The sequence below is a fragment of the Triturus cristatus genome, chromosome 6, assembly GCF_964204655.1.
Source record: "Triturus cristatus chromosome 6, aTriCri1.1, whole genome shotgun sequence".
Taxonomy (NCBI): domain Eukaryota; kingdom Metazoa; phylum Chordata; class Amphibia; order Caudata; family Salamandridae; genus Triturus; species Triturus cristatus.
In genome coordinates this window covers 962,091,853-962,112,401 of record NC_140589.1, presented here as the reverse complement: position 1 = coordinate 962,112,401, position 20,549 = coordinate 962,091,853, and the positions used below count along the sequence as shown (strand labels likewise).

At 46.6% G+C, this 20,549-nt stretch overlaps 1 protein-coding gene across 2 annotated transcripts in view; it reads left to right on the top strand.

The window, feature by feature from the left end:
* PEX3 (peroxisomal biogenesis factor 3) overlaps positions 1-20,549 on the top strand; it is a 330,616-nt gene that overhangs the window by 177,769 nt on the left and 132,298 nt on the right. For both annotated transcript variants that reach the window (XM_085611666.1, XM_085611667.1), the window contains exon 5: positions 15,521-15,645. In XM_085611666.1, coding sequence (XP_085467792.1) covers positions 15,521-15,645 — 125 coding nt within the window. The remainder of the gene's footprint in view (positions 1-15,520; positions 15,646-20,549) is intronic.

The following is a 20,549-nucleotide window of genomic DNA, read 5'->3' as shown; positions in this document are numbered from 1 at the left end:
GATTTAGGGGGAGGGGAACTTCATGTGCAGTTCCAATATGCTGCACGGCTACATCCATGGCTCAGTCGGCCAGACAGTTGCTGTTCTGCATGCTCCGTTATGTGTAACTCTGGTGTATCTAACTTGTATAAAATAAATTTAAAAAATGTATTAAAAAAAGTATACATACTGCCACCTGAGGGCACACAAGGACTCTACAGTGGTGCCTCCGCAGACAGTGGTTCCAGCACAGGGGAGATCCATCAGATAACATTGTGATCTCCTGGACACTGTGGTGGATCTAGCCTGGTGGTATATGGAGGAGCACAGGTCTCAAGGATTCCCTTTTAACCCCCACCAGCAGTGTCTGTGTTGGTGACTGATGCGTTCCCCATTTGGTCAGATGCTCATTCGGTATAAACCATGCAAGGACTGCAACCGTTGGATGTCTGTAATGGACACTCACGATAGCAAGCTTGTTTTCTCAGAACTTTGAAAGAAGTAAAAAAAAGGTCATGGACGCAGACACGCTCTTGATCTCGGGGCTCAAAGTTCAGGTAAGTCTAAAAAAATCGAAGCAAGCATAAGAGATCAAAGCACGGTTCTCCATCGTCCTGCCACTCACATCATCCGAAGTTGTGCGACATTCTGGGTGCCTTCAGGCCATGGAGTCGTAACCCTCATTCAAAATAGATTCCACAACTGATTCGGATGAACCATGACTTTCCCAGGCCATTGGCAACTCCTCAACAGCTTGGTGAACTGAATCTGGCTTTGAACAAAATATTTGCTAAAGCACTAGATGGAGCACCTTCAGGACCTAAGGAACTGAGCTGGCCTCCAGTCAGGTTAGCGCTGGCAGATCTAACCCCGATTCCATCAGAGCCAGTCGACCTCACTTCGAGGCCAGGATCATCTCCAAACCTGTCTCTGTTGACTTCAGCTCAAGGGCCTCAACTGACGGTACGAAAACCGATGCCACAACTAGAGTCTCAACACCAAAAATTGAGCTGATAGTGTTATCGGACTCTGAAGGTTAGATACCCATGTAAATGACATGCCTGTACTCCTATTTTGATCCGGAAACATCCCAGCTTAATTCAGACGAAGATCATGATGATCATGGTAACACTCCTAACGATGATGAAAGCATATTTAAAAGTCTGCAAGATGCAAGTGGGTTGGGCACCTTACCAGATGTTGACCTGCTCCAACCCTCACCAGTCTTTAGGTAAAGAGGACTTTGCCTTCTTTCAAACAGTGATCAGGAGGGTGGCAGAAGTTTTGGATCTCACCCTGCACACTACAAAGCTGAGGGCAAATATTTTAACTGAGGTACTCAAAACAGGTCAAATTTTCCAAGAATCTCTACTTCCTTTCAGTTAAATTCTCATTGATGTCCGTGTGGGCACCAAAATGAAGCCTGGATTTTGCCCCTCCATTATTAGGCAAGTGGAAAGACACCATGTTCGAGGCATGTGGGCTGCTGAATTCATATCTGTGCATAGATCGCCGCCTAGTGTTGGGTCCGGATGTTTGCACGTTGTTGTCCTGGAAGAGTCTTCGAAGTATCCTGGGATAGGTGACTCCTCCCCTGGACTACAGTGCGCATGGGCATCCTCTCCATCCTCAGATTGTTTTTTTCCGCCATTGGGTTCGGATGTGCTTATCTTGACTCAAGTTAGGAAAAACTTTTTCCAGGCCAAAAGGCCTTTAGTTCGCGTCGGTACGGTTCCCGATCGGTATCGATAGTATCTTTGTTAGTTTACTAACTTCCAGAACCAACTTTTTCGCATCTTATCCGACCATCGACCCGACATCGACGATGGAATCGAGGACACCATTCAAGCGGTGTCCTGTATGCAACGCGAAATATCCCCATGTCGACGTCCACCCGGTGTGCAACAAATGCCTTTCACCGGATCACGACGAGTCTACATGTATGGCCTGTGCCCGATTCCGATCCAAGAAGACTCTCCGGAATCGACGAGCAGCGAGACTCGAAGCGCAGCAAGCGGCACCGGCCCCGACCAACATCTTCAGCGCCGATGACGAAGATGTCGAAGACGTGGAGAACCTACCCTCCAGCCCCGCTTCCGAACACGACTCCGGATCGGAGGACGTCGAAGAACGACTCTTTCACAGAGATGAAGCCGACACCGAGGTAGGAGACTACAATGAGGCCTTAGGGGCCGAAGAGAGTAGCTCCGGTGACGAGCAAGGCCTACCCGTACAGACTGAGGATATCCCAGTGCGCCAGTCTATGGCTCCGGTCGAGGGATCGCCTTCGGGCCTTACCCAAGACCTATCCCGCAGTTCTTCGGCCCCGCCCTCTGGCCCGGCCTCGGACATTCAGCGGCAGCCATTACTACCCAAAACGGCTGGTTTCCCTTCTTCGAAACCGAAACCGAAAGCTGTATTGGTTCACCAGAAACCGAAACCAAAAGTGACGCTGGTCGGATCGAGGCCCACCACACCTTCGACGCCAGCAAAACCCGTCTGCACCGACCGCACCAAAAGAGACTTCGGTGCCGAGCTTGCAGCAGCCGACGTCGGCGCCGACACACGGAAAAAGACCTTCGGTGCCACCAAACCTACTCGGCTCCCGGCACCGAAACAATCGGCTCCGACCCCAAAGGTCAAACTGCCTGCTGCGTCTCACACCGCTTCGACAGCACCACCAAAGGCACACTCATCGACGACGTCGACGGCTGCTACCGCTCCTCGACTCGATGACCCACTGGCGCCTTAGAAGTCCACGCCCGCCTCTACAGAACCGGTCGGCGCCAAAGAATCGATGGCGCTCCAGGTGCGGCCAGTTGCTGCGCAACGCGTCAAACACAAAGCAGTCCTCCAGGACACGTCAGGCTCCGAGCCGATAAAAGCTCCAACAGCCTCTTCGGCACCAGCCAACATCACTTTTGGCCTGCCGCCATCCACGGCCCCAAAACTGTTCCAAATCAGAACACGGGTCACCCACACCACGATCACGCCTGCCGAACGCTCTCCTGCAGAGACGTCACCATCACACATCATCGACGCCGACACCGGCAGGATGATGCTCCACAAGAGGAGAATAACTTCCGAGCCAGCTTTGGACTCCTACCGGATCCCGTTTAAGAAAAAGCTGCCAGTGGCTTCGGAACCAGTTCTTTACGAACCTCTCCATTCCTCTTACCAAGATCCACAGTCCTTCTCTCCCACACATTCCGAAACAGACGTTTTAGAGGACTACATAGGTGACCACGTCCCCTACCCCGGAGAGATGGACCCTGAAGGCCAACAGGACCCTGACCAAGCTTGGGATGACCCTGTAGACTCGGGTGCACCTATGGATACACAGGACCCGCAACTCTATGGAGCAAAAACGTCTCCCACAGAGGACACTGCCGCATTCAACGCCCTCATTGAACGTGCTGCGGCCAATCATGGTGTGCAACTCCACTCTGACACCGTTGAGGACGACTTTCTCATGGATACTTTTGCATCCTCAGAAAGGAATATAAAAACTCTACCCATGTTGAAGGGTGTCGTCAAACCAGCAAAGGACATCTTGAAGGAACCCACCAGGGCAAGAGTAATAAACCCCAGGATCGACCAGAAATACAGGTCGGCGCCTGGGGACCCTACCTACATTAGAGGCCAGTTACCTCTGGATTCCATAGTAGTTGCGAATGCTCGCAAACGGGCACACTCGCAAACAACAGGTGATGCTCCTCCCCCGGACAAAGAGTCCAAGGTGCTAGAGACCTCCGGCAAACGGGTTGCGGCCCAGGCAGCTAACATATGGCACATTGCCAATACTCAGGCGCTCCTCGCTCGCTACGATCGAGCACACTACGACACATTAGAACAATTACTCCAACATCTCCCTGACCAATTCAAAGAGGGAGCAGAGATCCTCATCAGGGAGGGACAACTCCTCACAAACGCATCCATTAAGTGTGCACTGGATGCCGCGGATACAGCTGCCAGAGCCATTAACACTAGCGTCATGTTGCGACGACATGCCTGGTTACGAATCTCCGGATTCAAACCTGAGGTACAAAATAACATCCTCAACCAGCCTGTCAATCCCGACTACTTATTCGGGCCAGAGGTTGACACCACCCTAGAGAAAATAAAAAAGGACACAGACACTGCAAAGTCCATAGGGGCTCTCCAAACGCAGTCCTTTCGGAGCGGCTCCTTTCGTCGCCCCGGAAATAGAGGAGCAGGTAGAGGACAGGTGTCACAGCAAACCTACAACAACGGAAACACACAAAATTCCTACGATAAAAACACCCGGGGTGGTTATCGTGGCTCAAGCACAAAGGGCAGAGGACGCGGATACGGCAACACCAGGTCCTCCCCCAAGAACAAACAGTGACGCCCTCTCCCTTCCTCCCGACCACATAACACCTGTCGGGGGAAGGCTACAAAGGTTCCTGTCCACGTGGAACTCCATCACCACGGACAGGCGGGTCAAAGATATTATCAAACACGGTTACTGCCTAGAATTAATCTCGACTCCACCCACAATACCTCCAAAACACCGTCCTATATCCTCAGAGCACTTAACGCTCTTACAGCAGGAAGTGCTAAGTATGCTACTAAAAGGCGCAATAGAGGTCGTACCCGTCCACGAGCAAGGTACGGGGGTGTACTCCCTGTACTTTTTAATACCAAAAAAGGACGGGTCACTCAGACCTATACTAGACCTGAGACCCCTGAACCGCTACATTCTCTCCGAGCATTTTCACATGCTCACTTTACAGCAAGTCCTCCCGTTGCTCAAGCAGGGAGACTTCCTGGCCACACTGGACCTCAAAGATGCGTATTTCCACATACCCATTCACCCCTCACACAAAAAATACCTCAGGTTCACTGTTCAGGGGTAGCACTACCAATTCAAAGTCCTTCCCTTCGGCGTGACAACAGCACCCAGAGTTTTCACAAAGTGCCTAGCTACTGTGGCTGCACATCTACGGAGGCAGCACATACACGTCTACCCTTACCTGGACGACTGGCTTGTTCAAGCAAAGTCAGCCCAGCAATGTGCCAGCCACATGTCCCGCACCATTCACCTCCTTCACAGTCTGGGGTTCTCACTAAATTACCCAAAATCCCATCTCCAACCCGCACACGTACAACAGTACCTAGGTGCGACTATAGACACTCTGGCGGCCACAGCTCAGCCAAATTTAGTGAGAATCAACAGCATGCAAATGCTGATTTCCAAGTTCAAACCCCAACACTCCCTTCCCGCGCGAGTGTTTATGCAGTTGATAGGCATGATGGCCTCCTGCATTTTCAGAGTCCCACACGCGAGACTACATATGCGGCCGCTTCAGGAGTGCTTAGCACGTCAGTGGAATCGGGCTCAAGGACAGTTGAAAGACCTAGTGTTGGTGAGCGGTCGGGCATACAACTCTCTGCATTGGTGGAACCCACAAAACCTTTGCAAGGGCCGACCGTTCCAAGAGCCTGTTCCACAAATAATACTGACAGCGGACGCGTCTCTCCAGGGATGGGGAGCTCATGTACTCAACTACACAGTGCAGGGACTATGGACAACACAACAAAAGAAGATGCACATCAACCTTCTGGAACTGATGGCAATCTTCCTGGCTATGAAAGCATTCAAAGTACACTTGTGCAACAAAGTCGTGTTGATCCGGACGGACAACATGACCGCCATGTACTACATACAGAAGCAGGGAGGAACACACTCTCCACAGTTGTCTCATCTGGCTCAGAGCATGTGGAAGTGGGCCATTCAGAGGAACATGTTCCTCATGGCGGAACACCTCCCCGGCAAGGACAACCAGATGGCGGATCTGCTCAGCAGACACAGCCACCAGATGCACGAGTGGGAGTTACACCCATCAGTACTCCAACCGTACTTCCAGCAATGGGGTCATCCAGAGATAGACCTATTCGCCACAAGCGAAAACGCAAAATGCCAAAGCTTTGCCGCCAGGTTCCCACATCCACAATCGCAGGGCAATGCGATATGGATGAACTGGTCCGGCAGATTTGCGTACGCTTTTCCCCCAGCGCCGTTGATACCGCTGGTGGCTCGCAAACTCAGACAACACTCCCTGACACTCGTCCTGGTTGCTCCAACGTGGGCACGCCAGCCATGGTACACCACTTTTCTCGAACTTTCCGTGGTGCCGCATCAAAGGCTGTGGATCAAACCCGCGCATTTGACGCAGAACCATGGAGAGATTCAGCACCCAGATCCGCAACAGCTGAACCTGGCGATCTGGCTCCTGAAGTCCTAGAGTTTGGCTACCTAAACCTGCCACCTGACTGTATGGACATCATTAAGGAAGCTAGAAGACCCACTACCAGAGCTTGCTATGCAGCCAAATGGAAAAGGTTCGTCATTTATTGCAATAATAATGACATTAACCTGCTAGACGCATCCATCCAAAACATAATTTGTTACCTCTTACACCTATACCGATGCAATCTGGCGTACAGCTCTATACGTGTCCATTTGACCGCAATATCAGCCTATCTCCAGAACAGGCAGCACCTCTCTTTATTCAAAGTGCCTGCCATCAAAGCATTCTTGGAAGGACTCAAGCGAGTAATTCCTCCAAGCCACCCACCGGCTCCAATGTGGAACCTCAACTTGGTCCTCACACGCCTGATGGGTCCACCCTTTGAACCTCTACACTCATGCGAGATTCAATTCCTTACCTGGAAAGTAGCTTTCCTAGTAGCGATCACTTCTTTAAGAAGAGTTAGTGAACTCCAGGCACTAACCGTTCAAGAGCCATTTATACAGGTTCACGCCAACAGGGTCGTACTACGTACCAACCCCAAATTCATGCCCAAGGTGATATCGCAGTTCCACATGAATCAAACTATTGAACTGCCTGTTTTCTTTCAAAACCCACAAACTGTCGCAGAAAGAGCACTCCATACACTAGATGTGAAGAGAGCCTTCATGTACTATATCGACAGGACTAAGATCTTTAGGAAGACAAAACAACTTTTCGTTGCCTTTGCCCCACACCACAAAGGTAACGCTATCTCCAAAGCAGGTATAGCCAGATGGATCGTTAAATGTATTCAAATTTGCTATCAAAAGGCTAAACGCACATTAACGATTCCCCCACGAGCCCACTCAACACGTAAGTTAGGGGCCTCCATGGCTTTCCTAGGAAACATCCCTTTGCATGATATATGTAGAGCAGCCACCTGGTCCACTACACACACATTTACCAAACACTATTGTGTAGATGTGCAATCAAAACAGCAGGCAGCTGTAGGACAGGCTGTTCTCAAAACTCTTTTTCAGACCGCTGCAGCTGGCACTGGTAGCCGCCGCTAATAGGAGGTACTGCTATGTATTCTATGCACAGATATGAATTCAGCAGCCCACATGCCTCGAACTGAATATGCTACTTACCAGTATGCATCTGTTCTTGGCATGTAGGGCTGCTGACATTCATATCGCCCTCCCTCCTCCCCGGCGCCTGTAACAGCTGCAGCTCTCAGAATTACTGTAAGCATGGTCATCACTTTCTGTATCTACTCCATCACTGCCACAATGGCGAAAAACAATCTGAGGATGGAGAGGATGCCCATGCGCACTGTAGTCCAGGGGAGGAGTCACCTATCCCAGGATACTTCGAAGACTCTTCCAGGACAACAACGTGCAAACATCCGGACCCAACACTAGGCGGCGATCTATGCACAGATATGAATGTCAGCAGCCCTACATGCCAAGAACAGATGCATACTGGTAAGTAGCATATTCAATACCTCTTCCTGGGGATCAGGACTTTTTCTTTTAACTCCCCTGCCCCACCCTCCCTCAACAGTAGAGCTTGGTGGAGCCAGTGTCCACAAGTTACCTTAACCATAATGCGTTTCCTACAATTCCCATTGACAGAGTCAAAACGTATGCAGATGTTCACCAAACATATGCGAGGCAGTTGCATGTCTCGTTGGACAGAGTGGCGGACATCTTGCCAGCCGTCCCCGAGGTCATCCATCCAACCCTGAAACACCTCATTACAGATGGCCAGGAGGCAGCAAAGTACTTCATTCGCTCAGGCTTGGATTGAGCCAACTGTCTGGGTATGGCAGTTGGGACCAGAGTGGTGCTTCAACGCCACCCCTAGATTTGCTTCAGATACCTCTTTTCTGACATCCAACCGTACCTGATGGGAATGCCCTTCAATAGATCTAGGCTGTTCGGATCAAGCTGAAAGCGTCTAGACCACTCGTGAGATCGTACTACCTAAACCTCAGCACCCACTTCCTGCAGCTACCACAAAACAGCTTCAAGTTCCCCTCGGCAGTGCACAATCGCCCTGTGGGAGGTCGCAGCATCGTCTACCAGCCTGGGTGGAGGAGCATCACATCTGACCAATGGGTGTTCTACATTGTGGAACTGGTTGTTACTCCTGTTACATCCTGGTGCTAAAGAAAGATAGAGACCTTTGTCCCATCCTCTATCTGTGCCCTATGAACTAAGGGAAGGACTAGTTCAAAATGCTGAACTTTGCCCAAGTTCTCTCTGCCCTGGATTCAAGAGACCACATGATGGAATTGGATTTGCTGGACACTTATTTCCATATAACCATCCTTCAGTCCCACATATGCTACCTGAGGTTTCAAGTAGGTCAAAAGCATTTTCAATTCCCTGTGCTCCCCTTTGGCCCTACCAATGCACCTCGGATGTACATTAAGGTGATGGTGGTCGCAGCCCATCTGCGGAGGTTCAAATTCCACTCTTCTCAAACCTCGACTGGCTGCTGAAGGCTGGCTCACCGCAGGTAGTCGTAAGCCACCTTCAGATGACAATCAAGCTATTCACATCGTTGGGTTTTTCCATAAATGTGCCGAAGTTACATCTGACTCCTTCACATCGGCTCCCCTTCATTGGAGCCATCCTGGATAGAGTGCTCTTCTGAGCCTTTCCTCCACAGAGTCGAGGACGTTCATACTACGATCCCAATGTTTCAGCCCTTGACCAGCATCTCAGGGAGAGCATCTCTGAGGCTTATGGTCCTTTTAGCCTCCTGCATAGCTACTCGTGCACCTCGCCAGGTGGCAGATGTGGATTCTGCAGTGGGAGATCTGAAGTCCCAGTGGCCTCAGTTCCTAGGACACCTGTTAGTTCATCCAGGTGTGGAAGGAGACTGCAAACCGCTACCAGTGGTAGCGGCTCAACTACAACTATACTGGTGGCAGACCCCTCTACTTAACTCGTCTAGAATGGACTGTGGTGACAGATGCATCACTGCTGAGTTAGGAAGGTCATCTGGGAGAGGTTGAGATCAGCTGACTCTGGTGGAAATGTGCCTCCACATCAACCTGCTGGAGTTGTGAGCGCCTCGCTTGGCATTGAGCGCATACCCCCTGACTATCAAGGGAGTATGGGTACAGGTTCTCACAGACAACACAATCCTCATGTGAAATTGCAGCAAACGGGGTTGAGTGGGGGAGTGGGGTCCTGTGCCAGGAGACTCTAAGACTCTGGAAGTAACTGAACACTCAAGGCATCTCTTTAACTTTATAGCATCTTTCAAGATCTGTAAATGCCAGGGCAGACTGAGTTGCTGTTGTCTAACGGACTGCATATTGCAGTTACACTCTTAGATATCATAGGACATCTTCCAGCAATGGGGAGAACTTTGACTTGATATAATAGCCACCTCAGAAAACATGCAGTGTCTAAGCTTTTGTGCACTTAAGTTCCCAAGACCGTACTCCCTCGGAGTCACCTTCCATTTCTGCTGGGGCTCGGGACTTCTGTACGCCTTTCCATCCCTTTCCCTCTTAAGTAGAGTACTGAAAAAGGTCGAGAACAACCGGGCCCAGGTCATCCTAGCGGTTTGGAACAGTGTGAGAAGGGTGTGGTACCCGGGACTTCTGGTCTTGAGCATTTGTCCTCTGATCAGGCTGCCCCTTCGGGAGGACTTGTTCTCACAGCAGCATGCCTGTGAAGTCAGCAAGGTTGGTAAATGCTAAATTACTCACAGATTAGTACTCTCTTGATAAGCTAGGTACCAGTCACTAGGTTTACAGATGAGGCTTTTTATGAAGATAACGCTACAGCCAACAAATCCATCCAATCAATGTTTTCAAATATGTATACCTCTGCTGAGCCTGGAACCTATATGCTGGATGTGCTATTACTCGTACAGCAAACCTTGCATGGGATCTTTGAATCAATGGTATTAAACATTGATGAATGAAAAAAACATAGAAGTTGGCTAAAAAGTATCTTCAAGGGGATAAAAGTAATTAATGCATGTATGTCGTCACTAGTGCACCCTGTAGCGCCTCTAGTAGTAACTACTGATAAAGTTCAGTGTAAAGAGTGGCAGCAGTCTCTGACGAGGGGATTATATATTCCACAAAAGTCGAATTCTGTCTAATAGAGTTAATGGAAAAAAATGAAAAAGAAAAACAATAATTGTTCACAAGAAACCATAATGTTTCAGCAGGGCTGTATAGAACGGCAAGAGCTGTAAATCGCCGCATACCCAACGACCGGTATGCCCTCATCAAAAAATGTGAACCTTCATAAACAACAAACGTTAAACAACCTTAAGGAACCCAATAGGGTAATGATAGGGGTGTTCTGCCCACAGTAGTGTGTTACCCAATCGCTCTTCTAATTTATAAGATTGGGGGAGAAAAGGAAATTGAACAAAAATATCAAAACACTAGAGTGTGAAACATAAGAAAGGTCCCCCTCAAAAGACAGTGAAGTTTAGTGAAGGCCCGAAATCACACGGTGACCTGCTAGTCATATACTTTAATATTCTAAAAGGAGGGAAAAAGCGAAGAAGATCAAGTCATTAAATAGATGTAAATTATTGGGGACATTCAAATTTGTCCCTCCCTAAAAGATATCGACTCATGTTAACTACAGCAAGTTGGATTTGAACAAGACAGTTGGCTAGTGAAATAACCAAGGTTACTATGTTCTCTCACGTGATTGAGAGTGTTAATATATTTGCGGAAAAAGAACTCGCTTACCAAGGGATTTGAATAGTGCCTACCTCTGAAGCTAGACGCTTCTACTCTAGTCCTTTTTAAAATGTTCATGCAGGATTGGGATCAAGATGAGTAATTCTGACCTTGTGTGCATTAGGTAGAAATCACCCATGCAGGTCAGCTGATCAGGACACAGATAATATGCAGATGGTGGTTACAGTGAGTGACCTTAATAGAGGCGATTGTTCAAATGCATAGGGCTCGGCACAGTAACAATCATTTGGACGATCAACTAGTGGGCTTCTCCGGTGTAAAAAAAAAAAAAGGGGGGGGAAACAGTGCAAAAGACCCCTTGATTCTTTCAGTAGATTGTCTTAAGGATTAAGATCTGCTGTGGCTAGTTAAAAGATGAAAGTATTTGATAGAAAAATAAGTTACTTACCTTCGCTAATGCCTTTTTTGAAAGACTACCTAACCAGAGATTCCTCACCGACCAATCCTTCTTCCTATTCGGCGGAATGGACTCATGCAGTCCATTAATTAAATCCCTATTTAGAGACCTATCGACACATAAGGGATTTATCAAAGTTGTCTAGATCCAGTCAGGTGCCTGCGGGGAATTCACAAGGTGAGGGATCTACAGGTTCATAGTCTCTACCAGAATAGGCGTTACCGAAGGAAAGTAACTTATTCTTATTTTTAGTAATTTTATGCCTTACGAGGACACTGCTGGCATTAAATTCATGTCGGTACTGATCATTAAAGATGTAAGAGATCTGTGGACTGAGATCTCAATTCAGTTTGCAATAGTTTAGAGTAACAGTCTTAAAAAAATGTATATTTCAACCATAGCAAAAGCCACCGTTTTCTTGTAGCTGTTCCTACAGTCACAAACCTGATTAATGTTGGTATGTTAATCGATGTGCAAATGACTCCTTTTCCTTGTATAACACCCAACCAATTTAGGGCTTTTAGACATTTTGAGTCTGAAACTAACTGATGAGAGAAAACCCAAGTGAGCATAATAAAAGAGCCGAACGCAGTAGTAAAAGGCTGAGATAAAGACAGTCCTGTTGTATAACACTTGTACAGGGTTCTCTTGCCACTAGTGTGACTGGATGTACTGCTTTTGCCAATTGGTGCTTGCGTGGATGCTTCCCATGTGATTTATGAGGGAAGCATTGTGTGTTAGGCAAGAGGTCTTGAAAGATGCTTCCAGTCTTTTCACTGCTAACCTCGAACTGTGCAAAGATGTAGATGTTGCAGAGGACATTAAGGCAGCATATTTTATTTATTTATACGTCCGCAGTCTATCACTGGGGCTAGCACTTTCTCTAATATACCTTCAAATGCATCGTGCTGGTGCATCACACACATCTGCATTCCTTTTTAGAAATGTCTCTTGCAATGGGCGACTGTTTAGTGAACGATGTTGTCCTGTGGTTCAAGGGAACAACCATGTCTTTGTTTCTTTTTGGAATTCAATGTGGCATGTGACCTTTCATATTTAGGCACTGAAGGCAGTTTCATTGGTGTTAATTTAATTTAAGTTTTCTTAATAACCTAGGAAATGGTGAGTTAGCCTGCCCCGGGTAGTAGGCAAATAACCTCAATTTGTTAAGGGTCCCTTAAATACAGTATTTCATTTTAAAGCATGTTTTCAGACAAAAAGGTGAATTTGTAGGTTTGGTACTGGGAATAAGAAAAGGTGATGCTTTAATGTGTCCTTGTAGCAGTTCATTTACCATGCCTAATTTCTTCCCAATTGAAGCACATGTTGCACTTCATATGCCCTATGGACATCCGCAAGGTCTTAGGACCACTGGGACCTCCTTCCACTCACGTTATGGGAGCGTGACTCCGATCATCCGGCTTCAGCACAGATTTCAGTGCATGTTGCTGCATAGTGGCCAACAGGTTCCCAGCTGAACTCTGAGCAATGTCTCAGACCAAGGAAAGGAGGACCTCCATGGCTCCACCCTTCTTCATTGAGAGTGGTTATAGAGCTATGTTTTCTGATAGCTCCGGTATCTGGATTGGGGCAACAATGATCACGTGCATATGGACGCCTCCAGCTTCAATATCTTACCATAACGCCCTACACCGAACACTTCTGTATCCGAGTTAAAATTGTGATCTAGAAAGCAGACCGAAAGGAACTGTAGTTGTTCATACAGAAGGATGAAGGGCCATATAATGAGTATGTTCAGTGTCCATGCTCCATTCAAAGAGGTCCGCGAGCTGTTTCTGGTGAAAACACGCTGATTTTAGCGTATACACCAACTCAGGAAATTTATGAGTTTGTGTACAAACTGTACACCGGACAATGCAGCAGTCGTTTACTGGTAAGTGCTATATATAGATGGTGCAGCTTTAGCAAAAACAAGTGCATGGACCAGCTCGGAGTCTGCACAAGGGTACAGCCCGAGGGTCACCAAGTTTAACTGTCATTCCTTCTGCTTCTGTGTTTGAACAGAAGCTTGGAGCTTATGGTGCCGAGACTAAGCTTAACACTTGACGACAACACCTGTACAAAACACTGACCAATGGAATGGAAACTTATTGAGCTGTGCTAGTTCTTTCCCCCAGGATGAAAATTGGGCTATAAATCACACTGCACAGAATAAACCAGTAAAGTGCCTTGTGCAACTGCCACAAATGCCCGGCAAGAACACAGATATTGAGTACTTTAAAAAAAATCAAAGAAATACCCACATGCTAGATAAAAATCAATGCTTAGAGGTCCTCCAAATAAATACAAAAACCCATAGACGCGGCACAAAAACACAGTAAATAAACGTCATACTTGTTGTGAACGTCGTATGCAAATGACCCAAGGCATCCCGCAGGCAATGAAGCTTCTTTACTACCTTAGCTGCTGCTTCATACAGCGCCACAGTTTGCAGTCCCTGAAGTTCCTACAGCAAATACTGTGCACATAATATTTTCTTTGTGGCAGAGCAGGAATAGTCCCAGATTAGACAAAAAACACATTTATTGGCTCAGTTAATTCCTGGTGTCTCAAGGCAAAGAGCAAGACAGAGTATACCAGAGCACAGACCTCCCCCCTTATCTCCTGTCCCGAACTGCAAATCTTAGCCATTTGTTTAAAGAATAAAGCAGCAGAAAGGTGTATTAAATGCCTACCATTAAACTTTTATCTGTTAAACCATATCTGTTAAACCAAATCTTCATGCAGTGCAAATATATCTCCATTTATGCACGTCATTGACGTGGAACAGGACTGCTGGAAAGAGGAATTTGCGTAATGTATAATTAGACAGGTTGAAGGTAACAATCCAAATATGTGTGAAATAGCAAATGCAGTTAAAGGGCAAAACAAGGGAGAAGGGAGCAGGAAAGACTGAATGAACAATCGACAATAGAAATGAATGAGGGCAGGAAGGACATTAAAGAAAATACCATCCTCCAGATTATGTATGTATGTATGTATGGTGCAAAAAACAATGTTTTTTGAATGTATTACAATGCTGAGCAGCTTTCTCATGGGAACCCACTATCAACTGAAATCTTCCATGCTTCCTCTGCTAATGCCATCCTGTCCAGCACTTTTCTCCACCTCCTGCGCTATTGGACTGTAATATTTTGTCTGTACTCATTCATCAACTCAACTACCATAACAGCAAGCTCCCAGCTCCTAAACATTAGGACACCCCATTCTGTTCATGGGCAAAATGAGCTAGTGGAATGGCCTGCTAGTATGTCTTTCAAAGTTCACAGTCTCTTTTCTAAACAATAATACTCTTAGGAAAAAGCTCACTCTTCAGTCTCCCGGGATTACTCCCTATGGAATCCAAGACAATTGGCTAGCAATCAAACGTAACACACAAACACCTTGCTTTCAATTCAGATATAGACACTGCTATCCACTGGAACTTCTCCACTCCCACTCCAAGGAACCTCTGGGCAAACTCCTCCTTCCCTTTTGTTGTTTTCATTCTGCCTTCGAAGCCTATCTTCTCGTATTCGAAGACCAGCACAGCCAATGCGCCTACCTCCTCTCCGCACCCGACTCACTTCTCTAGAACCTTACTAGTCTCAGTATTCTGTAAGTATTTTATCGATATATTTTTGTTAAACTATTTGCATCATCAACCATGCTTGCCCGTCATTTCTGTGTGTAACCAGTGAGTGCTATACAGCCATGTACACTGTTTGTATGACACTCTTATGCTCAAATACTTAAGAATGTCAACAGGAAGTTTGAACACTTGGGAAGTCGAATGAAGGTGTGAGCTTCCAGTTTTGAATAGCAGAGCCAGTAGATCTATATCTCTGGCCAGTCTTTGGAATGTAGCGTTGCCTTAAGATCTCTGGAAAGCAATTTGTTGCACCTGCATCTTGCATGGCAGATTTGAAAGACCGTTATTGCCATTTTACATTAGAATAGAATAAATCCTACCATTTTTACAGAGTATGGGTTTAAAACGCAGCATTGTTCTTGCTAAGTCATCCGTTCTTGCTAAGTCATCATTGTACGACCTTAAATGTTTACTAGGCAGTGTCCTTGTTGATGCAGCTAAACATTTGCTTTTCTCTTTTTTTTCCTTTTCTGTTTTCACAGGTTTCACAAGGAGCATTGTGGCAGTTTACAGTACCTGCATGCTTGTAGTCCTTTTACGTGTCCAACTAAATATTATTGGGGGATACATCTACTTAGACAATGCAGCGGTCATCAAAAATGGCACAGTAAGTTGATCAATTAGTTGCTCCTAGATTATACTCCGAGCCATTTGCTAGTTTTACTCCTCTTGAAACCCTTTTCTCTTGCTCTTTCAATTTCTTACACTACTTTATCTTTCTTGTCACCTATAACAAATTGCACAGGTTGCTATAGTAGTTTCTTTACCTATTAACTGTTTCTATACAAACAGTACATTTTCCTGTTTTCTATCATCAGTCCGTTTTGACCCTGCTTTTCATTGATACATAAAAGTAGGGAACCCTATGTGGTTCTCAAATTTAAGTTGTAGAGCAGCTTTTATTATATTGGGCTCTCTGGAGTGCCTCATATAGGAGATGCTGTCCAGCTAGAGCTTGGGAACTACCCAGGGTTTCCTACTTCTTTTTTACAAGTTCATATAGTGCTTCAAGTCTGAAAGGCCATTGTTTGTTTTTATTGATACATTTGTACTCGTAGGCAACTAAAATATGTATATGCATCAAAATACAATTCAATAGCTGTAGCATTGATGCTCCTATATTATTGTGCTGTTCAGAAATCTGGGCAGGTAACTTCTCCTAAGATCCTCGTGCTGCTTTCTAACATTGTAGAGATGAGTTTTACTTTATTGTGGATTGGTTTGTGTGGTTTTTCTTTTGGCATGTTGTATGGTAGGGTGCTCTAGGAGAACCTGAGTTTTCAATCGAAACCCCAAAATATACATCTCAAAGAGCAAATTTCAGACAGTCAGCCATTGTGGGCAGCCTGGTAGCCACCTGCAGTTGTTGGGCTCATATTGTGCAGGTAGCAGCAGAGGAGCAACGGAGGGAAGATGGTTATTAGTAAAAACAACGGATGGGTAAAGATGAACGAGTAGGGGGTGGAAGAATAAAGCTGTGAGTGTGGTGGGGTGGAAGAGCACTACAGTGAGTGTGGGGGGCAGGATGTAAAAGTGGAGCAGCACACAGGTTGCAAGTAGAGAGCACTAGAAAACACATTCTCCTCCCATGGAGTGGTTAAAGCAAAAGAAAAAGTAACTGGAATTGAAAAAGAAGAAAGCAAATTAGGTTTAGAAGCTCTTACTTACTGTTTTTAACAGCTCCTTAAAGCGTGGCATTTTTTCACATCTCTGAAACGCTGCCTTACTTGTACCTTTGCTAAAAAAAATTTTTTAAAAGCCTACCTGAACAAATTTAGACCCGTCTCATTGCTGCCTTACATTTATATACATCTGGAAAAAGTGGCTCTATGACAGCTACAGGCCTTTGCAGAATCAAATAACCTAATGGACTGGAAACAAGTGGGCTTTCATCCCGGTCAAAGATCTGAGCTGGTTGTCCTATTAGCCCTCCATAATCCTCGCCAGCTCATTGATAAAAAAGGCCTTAGCATCATGTTCCTCCTAGACTGGTCTTTTGCATCTGAGTCCGTTGAACACAACATCATGCTAATGACGCAGTGGATATCACTGTTACAGTTCTTTAGTGGATAAAATATTTCATAAGATGTCACTTTTCCCTCGTACTCTCGGAAGGCATACAGCATGGACTGTGGGATCCCTGAAGTGGCAAACCTCTCGCCCTTTCTGTTTAACATTTACATGCAGCTCATGCTCAGTTCCTCCACCATGCAGGATACTCTTTTACATGAATGCTGATGGTACTCCACTTATCTTTAATCTGTTTATTGCCCAAGGATCTCCCAATCAAAAGATTAAACCTTTAATAGAGGCCCTCCTGATCATCTGGGGATGGGTGGGCGACAATATACATAAGATGAACCTGACTAAAACCGTGATCTTAATTATCTATGCTTCATTGGTTGCAGAATGTGACATGATCTTATGCTCAGATAGGAACATCTCCCCCCCCCCACCCCCCCCACCCCCACACACACACAGTGGTGCATTATCTAGGGGTTCTTTTAGACCGCACCCTGTCCCTGGAATCCTAGTCCTCACACTTGTTTTTACCAATCTCCACTTTCTCCTAAAAAATATTCTCCCCTTTTATGATCCCTCTTTGCATAAGTCATTTGTTGACACCGGCTTTCAGTCTCGTCTTGACTACACAAATTCAGTCTACCTTGTATCTTGCCATTATTCCTGTATCTTCACCGGCAACCCACTCAAACATGCTCCGTCAGATCGGCAAACCAATTCCTTTCACCACTGGGATCCGAATGTTACTTACAGAAATAGTTTTTTCTATGGCAGTGGCCAAATTCTGTAATTCTCTCCTTTTTAATGTGCAGATAGAAACAATTCTGCTCTGTTGTAGCCACCAGATGAAACCCTATTTTTTATTTTTTTGCAGTCTTTATTTTATATTTTCAACATAAACAATACAGAACACAGGCTAGGCCGACCAATACAGTGCAGTGGTCTGTGTGAGTGCAAAAAAAAAAAACAGAATATGGAGCCATTGGAAAATGTCCCGCCTGAAAATCCCAGCATTTCAAATCCAAGAAGACACTATAAAGGTGACCTAAATAAGGAAAGAAACGGCTGGCAAAGTGAGGGGGAAGGGTAACGGGGGACAGGGAGGAGAAACCCCAGTAGGGTGCTGGCAGAGGAGGTTGTGTGTTTGGGGGGGGGGGGTTGACAAAGGCCCCAGCGTCACTCCATGGGACGACAACAACGACAACTGCCCTGAGCGTGGCATAAGACACAGGATGCCATTAGCGATGAATCACGCCCATATCTGCCGATAGATGTCTAGTTTATCGTTGAACGAATAAACAATCCGCTCATAGGACGCTATTTTAAACATTTCCGTCAGCCATTCCACATGCGTGGGCATATGGGAGGAGTGCAAGTACCGGAATACACACAGCTTTACCGATGTCAAGACTGTGGCTAGGAAACTGCGCTTGTGATGGCATATCTGGAGGTATTCCTTAGGTCATGTACAAGCATGGTGTATTGGGAGAGTGGGGAGGGGAGTGTTAGCGTTCAGCCCACTGTTGTCTTCACCTCTGCCCTTAGTCCACGAATTTCAGGCAGTTGCACAAAATGGGCGAAACGTCGCAGCGTGGGAGGGGCATCGTCAACAGCGCAAGTGGTGGAGGAGGTCAGCGCACTCCAATTTTGAGGGAGCCCAAGACCAATCCTGCACCGTTTTAAAGAGGCAAAACTTCATCCTGGTCTCCTGTATACCGTCGTCCAGCCCAGTCCTCCTCATCTTAATCCACCAGCTGGAGTGCTTGCTACGACGTTGGCAACTGGCGCTACTGGGGTAGGGAATATTTGTGAGGGATCATCAGATTGTACAGACCTGACATCACTCAACTGTCGTGGACCTCTCAATCGTAGGTAGGCATCAACAGGGGAGGACAACAAGCCCCACGGGGGTACCCCAGACGGCTGCGAAGACAGTGGCAGAGTTGTAAATACAACCAGTACTGATGCGGGGGTAGTTGAAACTCATTACTAAGGGCTGTAAAGGGCTTAAGGAAGCCCTTCGCAAGTAACTGGGAAAATGTTTCTATGCCCACTCGCCTCCACTCACATGGAGAACCCCTGATACGGATGCTGGCATTTCGCCACAGTGGGCTGGGCTTGTAAACAATGGTCGACCGAAATGAGGACATGTGCCCACCTCCAGCAGTAGAGGGCCTGGAGCATGGTGTTAGCTGAGCACGCCTTGGGGTCTCCACTGGATAGACTATTGGAGAGGCTCTGTTCTATCAGAACCCACTGAGGGGAGATTGGGGGGGGGGGGGGTGGGTTGGGGTTGGGGTTGTGGTTTGTCTGTCTGTCACTCCCCATTGCATTTAGGCAAGTGGTCGCCAAAGTATAATGTTCCACCAAGGGACTATTTAGCCTGCCTTACTTTCTATGGGCGATCAATTTGGAGTTCGCCAGCTGCGGCAGAGCAGTGCCCCAGATGAAATCCTTGATGAGTCTGTCCACATTGCGGAGGAAGGAGATCGGGACTTATCTCTTTGATAACGCTCATCATACAGTGCCGGACAAATATAAGCACTGTTGTATACATAATGTAAAATATCACTAAGAAACACATCTTTTGGACAGTTATCACTGGAATCGAAACCTCATTGATATTGTCACGACCTAGAGAAGTACATAAAGAAATTGTAATAATGTACAAATCCAAATTGAGATTGCACAGCCCCGGATCCATCATCTGAATTATTCCCCCCCGAAATCCCTGAATTCTCCCCATATCTTTTCCCATTTCCTGGGGCAACCACAACTCTTATATATAACCTCCTCTACCCTCTGACACCAGTCAAGGTCAAATTTCCAATCTGTGACACTCAGGGGAGCTTTTGCGCCCCACCTCCTTGCACTATTGCGTTTTGCAACTGCTGCTGCCATCGCCAGCCATATTTTCTGGTATTTAGGCTAGTCTTCCTCACCTTTCAACATCAGTAGCAACCCTTTAGCATCAACGGGTACTCACAAGTGCTTGACCTGGGACATCACCCGGCCACCTGATGCCAGGATTCCTGAATCACCGGGCATTTCCAAAGGATGTGAAAGAAGGTACCCTCCTGGTTGCAGTCTCTAATGCACAATGTTGTGTCGGATTTTCCAAATTGTATGTAAAAAAGTCCATGAATAGTATGTCCTGTGCAGGATCCTGAACTGAACCAACCTGAACCTAGATCGAATAGCTATTTCACGTGGACCCTGGAGAGCCTCACTCCAGTAATCATCATCCAGTAATCATCATCAATGTCAACCAGATCTTCAGTGTAGGCGTGTCTTGGGGCTCCCAGAGGTCAGGGGAATTGACGGTCTTCCAGTGGCGAAGCATCTAGTAGGTCTTTGCCCTTGAGGACGTGTACGCGCAGCGCAAGTCTTAATTGGAGATACTGATAGTACTCACACTCTGCCATCTCGTACTCCTGATGGAGGACCTGGAACTTTATCAGAGACCGATCTCTCCACATATCCCCCAAA